Consider the following 7,764-nt stretch of genomic DNA (forward strand, 5'->3'; position numbering starts at 1 on the left):
CTGAGAAGGCTGGTCTTCGAGACGGGAAAAAAAGATTTCTCGACGGGAGGAGGCGAAAAAGAGGTGAAGTGAAGATGGCGAGAGGCTCCCGGTGTTTGAGGAGAGCGGTGGCGGAATGTATCAGAAACTTACCTTCCACAACCAGTCGAGAAACACCGGGCAGGAATGGAGTGAGGTAAATAACGACGGTTTAGTGTTTCGAACGGCCTGTGTGCGGTTATGTGAAGATCGAAGTGACTATTGAAATAACTCGCGAGCTGCTGACGATAGTTGGACGGTTAGTTTCACTCTTACAAGCGGATACAATTTAAGGCCAACTTGACATTTGTGTTAATAAAACCTTTATTTATTGTCCAACAATGTATTAATGTATTTGACGTACTCAAATAAATTTGTAAAAAACCCACACTAACTTTAGGAGGAAGGGTGGGAGGGAGTCACATATCTGGTTGCCAGATAAGTGACAGTGGCAAGGTTAAGATATTATGTAATTGACCAGGTGTATTTAACAAGAGCTTTTCTCATTTTGGAATAAATTATTATCAACTGCATGCAGCGGATGTTTATTCGAGTATATTTATTTTATTAATATAGCTTCAAGCTCAGATGCAGCCAAATGCTTTTAAGGGGATACAACAAAAAGTGTGATTTTTGTTTTATTTTTGGAAAATCTGGTCACCAGCTGCATACAGTTAGTGTTAGATAAGATTTAATTATTATACAATATAGCAGCATATCAGATGCAAAAACTTTTTTTTTATTGGGGAAACAAACTTGGCACCCATTTACTGTGGCAATAACAAACAAACTTTTGGCATCCACCATGTAACCAAATATATAGTGCAACAATGATTTCATTAGTAATTCTTTCCAGACACCTGTGCAGGTATGAGTTTACAGAATTCTGCAGAATATGTGACGTCATAAGCCAAGCTGTGACGTTTATCACTTTTGGCAAGGGACGTAGTGTACCCATACCAACTGCTGGGCAGCTTAGTGCCATAACTGCTTGGCATAAGGCCATCTGAAGTTTCTGTTCTGTCAATATCTGCTGTCACAGTTACGCATTGCTTGACAGCTCTTGGCAGCACTTGCGCCAAAATGAATGAATTTGGGTGCCGGTCTCTCTATTGAGGAGATATTGTGATACCCCATCCCCTTGCGTTTCAGATATGTGTACGTGATTGATCTGGCATACATCGGACACATCTTAATGGAATGGGTTGTTACTACTGCCCTTGACTTGGTTATAGTGGTCAGTGATCTCTTGTGATTTATATCTTGACCAGATAGAGGGCAGGTTAACATGTCATGATTTGCATATCCTTATATTTCCTTAAACCATGCTCCCAGTCCCATGGCATGAATGCACAACTCCATAAGGTTTTGTAGTTAATGATGAACAGTTTGAATCAAGAAGTACACTTTTTTTTTTCTAGTACACAACCGCGTTATGGAGCTTTTATTGCTATTGTGGATTGCTTGTGTGGTCTAATTAGTAAAGCTGGTAGCATCACAGTTGGCATTTTTAAGCCCCTCATTAACATTTCAGAAGCTTTGCATTCAAAGTCTTTGTAACTTAAATTAGCCAGTGCATAACAATTAATACAATACCGGGATCTCTTAAATGCTAAAGTTTTAAACACAATTGCATATAAAACATGATAGAGCATTGTACGTAAACTCTGTACAACCACATCTAGGCTACACGTACTTGTCACATCTACACTTTTTTTGTACATTTAGTTACAAAAGTAACAATAAAGAGTCTATAATTATAATATAATTTATTAACAATTATTCAGTTGTTTGTTAGGAATACCTCAAGTAAATTAGTAATGCTGAGATGGACATCACTGAAAGTGTTTCAATGTGTTTATTCAATGAAGGATTTGTCAGCCTGGTAGCTCATAAGTTTGTCAATCTTGAAACGATTTTTTTAAAAGAGCTGGCTTCAAATAGTCGTTTTATGAATTGGACTACATTGGTTGTGCTATATGTATGTGTGCAGCCCACAAGGACAACTCAATTTTAGAGTAGTTATTGGGATTTCGCATATTATTGGGATTAGATTAAAGATAACGAGCAACTGTTTTCACTATTCTTAATCAAGGCTCTGTCTTGATTGAGAGTCCAAATCTTGTTAATTGCAAACAGCTATCTATGTTGTTCATACGTTCTCTCCAGTCTTATCTGACTCGGGAGTCGTCTGCTATCTTGACACATCCAACAAACAGATAGTGCCTAAAATTATCACACTAATAAAGTACACAAAGTCTTGTACAATACCACTACCTGTCTATGTATAGGTACTGAGTATGCTTTTGCTGAATGACACACTTTCACCCTGTTTTGTCAACAGATATCTGTCTTCATGTGGAATTCTGATGACCAGAGTGCCTCCCCTCTTCAGGGCTGTGTCAGGTCGTGCTGTGGTGGCTCCTGCCAGGAGCTTCTTCAACTTCGCAGATTCCTTCAACAAGAGGAAGGAGTACTCTGAAAGACGTATTATTGGGTATGTTCCCAACCAAGTTTGATATGGTGCATGATCTGTTGCTATTTTCTATTTTTTATTGAGGTCCATGATTACGTTGACCCCAGTGTCCCTGCAAAGATTGTTTATGTAACAGGGCATGAGAATATTTATTGTGTCAGCTTTCTAGGTATCTGGGGTTATTGGAGTATGGATCTGTTCTGGTTATCTCACGTCATCACAAGTTACTTAGGTACCGCTTCTGACAACCGATGCCTGACATTTTAGAGCAGAGGATCAGCTGTCCTGCAGAATAGAGCCCCAGCACTAATGCATCACATGAACACATACTTAATTTGAAGAAGAACTTTTCTGCGGCCTATGACACAGGACAGGACACACTACATCCGCCATGTTGGCATCCTCCTTTGACCCATGTGCTCTTTGACCTATGACATACTAACAATAACCTAAACAATTCACTTCAGTGTTACTTATACTTGAAAAGAGACACCTAGCTCACAAGCCCCCCTCAGACTTACATTTCAGATTCAGATTAGACCTATCTACCTTTCTATGACCAGTCTAGATTCAGACTAGATTCTACAGGAAGGTGGTTCTCCTGAGACATACTATTGGTATCCAGAAGGCTGTAAGGAGTGAGCCATGAGAATTACCATTGTACCCTTGCATTGAACCATACATTGCTTCAGGGCAAGTCCATGTAATAAATGTACCATTAGTAGCTTTGGATAAAAGCATGTGCTAAATGATTATGTGAATATCCAGGAACAAAACTGAGCACCTGTGTAGTCAGCGCGTTTTAAAAAGAATCATATTGGTCGGATTGTGGCTTACAAGCAAATGGTGTGGGACTTGAGTTATTTCTCTGAACATTTTATTTTATCTTTCATCTTTAACTTGAAGGTAACCTTCAAACCTAAGATGTCCCCACTTTTACCTCTAATGGACCCTGTGTACAAAAAAGTGACTGTAAACAAACAGTGTTTGACCTTTCTTCTGTCTTGATTCCATTCTGCAGTGACGTTCAGCATGACTCAATCCCACACTGATATGTGCCTTCATATCTGATTGGTTGTCTGAATTGACCATCTGAAACATGTTTCAGTGACGGCACTAAATCCATCTTCGTCTTTAGCAACAACCTTTGGGTCACACCTGTATGGTGATGAGTTATATTTAAATCATCCAATCTTCTTTGCAGTGAGGTTATGAGCTGCCATGCCGATATTGTTAGATTTATAGGAAAGGTCATTGCACTCTTCAGACTATAACTGTAGATTCTGTGGTGTGACGTAATGGCTAAAGGAGCTCAGGGCTGGTAATCAGACAGTTTATGGGCTATCACCATTGTGACCTTGAGCACTTAACCCTGGATTACTCCACTGTATTCGGTCGGTGTACTGTAAGTCACTTTGAGTTAAAGTGTCTGCCAAATTACGTAGAAAGACCTTCAACCGAAATAAAAGAAAAACAATTGGTGTAATTTACACAGAGCATTATTGTATTATCTTGGCTAACTGTCTTTTCTATGGCATGCAGGTACTCAATGCAGGAAATGTATGAAGTTGTGGCCAAGGTAGAAGACTACCTGCTGTTCGTGCCCTGGTGCAAGCGTTCAGACGTTGTATTCCGCCGCACGGGATTTTGCAAGGCCAAGCTGACTGTGGGCTTCCCTCCTGTGGTAGAAAACTACACCTCTCTCATTACTACAGTCCGCCCTCATTTGGTGAAGGTATGTACATCTTCATTTTTCTTTAATATAGATCTATTGTATGAATTGATGGCAGTGATTTAGTGGCATATAGCCTACAGTGTTATCAAGTGTGTGAGCTACAAGTCATTTCTGACTTCTTCTGCTCTTAAGGCATCTTGCTCTGATGGAAAACTTTTCAATAGCCTTGAGACGGTGTGGCGCTTCAGTCCTGGTCTTCCTGGCTACCCCCGAACATGCACCCTTGACTTTGCTGTGAGTATTACCAACAGAAACTGGTTTATCGTCCTCAGGTTAAGCTGCACTTTTTTTTGTTGAATGTTTTTGAAACTGAAGTTCTCTCAGCATATGTAGATGAAACAGAAGAATATAACTAATCCTTTTTAGCAGTCTTAATGTTAAAGATTACATAAACACTAAATATTCTTAAGTCTGAAGACTCCTGTTTTATCATTGCTCATACTTAAAGGAATGTTTTGTCGTCATTTATTCACCCTCATGTCACCCCAAGCCCTTAAGTCTTTGTTTATCTTTGAAACACAAATGAGGTTATTTTCAGTATTTTTAATTTCTATTGAAAGTTTGTTAAACCAAAACACTTCAGACACTGTTGCTTTATGTGATGAACATATTTACTTTCGGCCTTTTTTCACATACAAACTGTGATCAACACATACATGAAGCTTATCAAATATGGTAAACAGAACTGGTTCTTGTGTGTCAAGCAAGTACATTTCAGCTTACTCAAGGAGTCCCATTCTCCTTCTCTTATATTTCAGAAAAGTCTTAAAATGAAGAGTTTTGGACCTTGAACCAGCTCTGAGATGAGTTATAACATTTGATTCAAAGCAGGAATTGAAAATCAGTGGGGAAAAAAGATTTGCATGATTCATGCAAATGAAACATCTACTCATCCCATAAAGCACTGCGAAAAAATGTAAATTAATCAGTTTGTCTTTATAATGGTATCCTACAAATATTCATAATGGTGGCTTTGCTGCAACACTGAAACAAGATTCACCAATCAGTTTCATTGCTTCTGGTGTTTGACTGTTAAACATTTTTGTAATTATTTTGTTTATAAGTCATCACACTGACTTTTACACAAGCTTGTACCATCATTTAACAAACTTAGAGCTTATGTTAGGTCTCTCTTAGAAAGTTTATGGGTTTAACTTAAGGAACCCGACTTGTGAGCTTTATAAATGTCGACGTGGGACTGTCTTTGATTCGCTGCTTCTTTCTGTTCCTAGATTTCCTTCGAGTTCCGCTCGCTCCTGCATTCTCAGTTGGCCACCGTTTTCTTCGACGAGGTCGTGAAGCAGATGGTGTCAGCCTTCGAGCGGCGGGCGTCCAATCAGTTTGGCCCAGAGACACAGATCCCACGTGAACTCATGTTCCATGAGATCCACCACACGTAGTTCATTCCACATCTTCAGACGGATGGGGAGGGGGTGTCGTTCAGGGAACTGGGGGTTTTATTGAACGCATACATTTAGAGTATTATAAAGACAGTCGGGAGAGCGGGAAAGCTGCGTGCCTGAATATCGTCAGTGCCTGGTCCAAACAAAACGGTTGATTTAAAACATTTAATGCTAAAAAACATGGCTGGATCTTTTTATGGGGGGCTTGATTGTCCCCACTGTGCCCTGCCCCACTACCTCCATGTTCACTTTTTTAAAACCCGCTGTCAATATGGCGCCAGGAGCCGTATTTTTTATATGAGGACCTTGACATGGTTTTAAAAACAGCTGCCAAAAACCATAATGGCTTCATGAATGGCACAGTAGACAAAGGTCATGGGTTTCTTCGAAAAGACATTATTTTGAGGTATTTGAAAGTGCATTATTGAAAGATTGTCCCTCACGTTACACAGTTTTTGTGACAGGTGAGTGATGTATTTATTTAAAAGCTTTTAGGTGATCCTTTAAGATTTCAAGAAAGGGACGAGGAGACTCAACTTGAGTGCATACGTCACGTGCAGAAGACTGACAGTTACTGCAGGAAAATGCACATAAAGCGCTATCAGGGTATCAAGGCCACACCGGACTCAGGTCTGTTGTATTCTTGCATACCAGCACAAATAAAGGCTTGAAAAACAAAGAGGCCGACAAAGAAAACACACTGCCTTGCGTTATACAAATTTGTGCTATTTATTACTGGCGGTGGTGCTCCAGTTCACTCCTCCGATGGAAGTGAAATCTCATGATTTTAAGTGTCCATACTAAAGACTGCTTTTCTCTCCTAGAGGTGTGCAATATATTTGTATGTGGTTTTTAACAGACTGCTCACCCATCTACGATATCCACTGCTTTTAAAAGGGCCCAAACTCTGGGAACAGAGAGCGTACCGAATCTTTCCCAGAGCTCTCATCGGATTGTAGTGAGGTATCCGTCGCCACCGACATTTAAAGATTCCAATCCACACCCTGCTCACATCCTCATGATTACTGCTTTTTTACAGAGAAAGTTACATATTATTTATCCTTATCTTAAATACATGTATGCGTGTAATCCGTGTATCCTATATTTATTTTGGTTATGGGTTAACCACGTGTACATATCTGATATAAGACCACAGACTAAACTTTAGTGCGCAACTGAGCTACAAAAAAAAAACAAAAGAATAATCTTTTTTTTTTCTTTATTTCTGGGATATCTTTTTTTGTTTGTTTTAATTGAGGTGTTTTAATGAGTGTGTTGTGGGTGAATATATATCCTGCCTGCATGGTTTATAAACTATTTTTATATGTAAAACCTAGCCTTGTCTGGTGTGGTTTGTGTTTTGTTTATCAACATCTGGTTCTGACTAGTTTCTAAACTTAAAATAGGTTGATCATGTGAGGGGGTAATATTAGAAGGCTTCCAAATAACCCATTTTATGACCCCTAGTGGCCAGTGTCAGTGGCGGCTCTAAGATCTAATTACAACACACTGGCTGTGTTGGAATGGAATATTAGTGACATGAAAATGTGCAGAACGCACAGCATGCTGTCTACTATTTTTAGTTTTAGATAGTGCGTGAAATGGAATTAATTATTCAGTGGTATAAATATCAAACTGAAGCATGTAACATTCGTCACAAGTCCTTTTACTCAGAAAGAAATGGTCATTTTGCATTGTTATAGAATACTAAATTTCTATTATTATTATTATTGCACCGAAAATGAGCAAGAAATACTGCTGTTTAATAGTATTAGTATAATAGTATTATGTTATTCACAGCCTTTGGATCATTGAAGCAGTCATTTATCATCCTGAGAGAAGTTTTGGTAACACTTTATTTTACACTGTCCTTGTTTCAGACATAAGGTTAACTGTATAGTAATAACATCAATTACATGCAATTAACCCCAATTCAAACCCTAAATCCTTACCTTCACAATATAGTAAGTACATGTTCTAAATGAATATTACTCAGTACTTAAATAGATAATTACATTGTAACAAGGACACAGTTTTTTTGCAAAGTACAGAACACATTCACAAAACTATTATTAGTCAACTGATCTCTGAAAGTTATTAAAACTATTAAATGTTACATTAGATCATTAATC

At 38.6% G+C, this 7,764-nt stretch overlaps 1 protein-coding gene across 1 annotated transcript; it reads left to right on the forward strand.

Moving 5' to 3' along the window:
* The first annotated feature begins 19 nt into the window (after positions 1-19).
* On the forward strand, positions 20-6,968 carry coq10b (coenzyme Q10B). The gene is made up of 5 exons (XM_082175402.1): positions 20-175; positions 2,363-2,515; positions 4,037-4,229; positions 4,362-4,463; positions 5,462-6,968. The coding sequence occupies exons 1-5, from the start codon at positions 75-77 to the stop codon at positions 5,627-5,629; spliced, it is 717 nt and encodes a 238-aa protein (XP_082031528.1). The 5' UTR covers positions 20-74; the 3' UTR covers positions 5,630-6,968.
* Positions 6,969-7,764: the final 796 nt, after the last annotated feature.

This window comes from Leuciscus leuciscus (genome assembly GCF_965113295.1).
Source record: "Leuciscus leuciscus genome assembly, chromosome: 7".
Taxonomy (NCBI): domain Eukaryota; kingdom Metazoa; phylum Chordata; class Actinopteri; order Cypriniformes; family Leuciscidae; genus Leuciscus; species Leuciscus leuciscus.

Bases quoted from the DNA above. Each gene is read 5' to 3' on its own strand.
- coq10b (XM_082175402.1), top strand. From the start codon at position 75: ATGGCGAGAGGCTCCCGGTGTTTGAGGAGAGCGGTGGCGGAATGTATC. The intron at 2,516-4,036 runs GTATGTTCCCAA...TATGGCATGCAG, and splicing joins TCTGAAAGACGTATTATTGG to GTACTCAATGCAGGAAATGT. The intron at 4,230-4,361 runs GTATGTACATCT...TCTGCTCTTAAG, and splicing joins TCCGCCCTCATTTGGTGAAG to GCATCTTGCTCTGATGGAAA.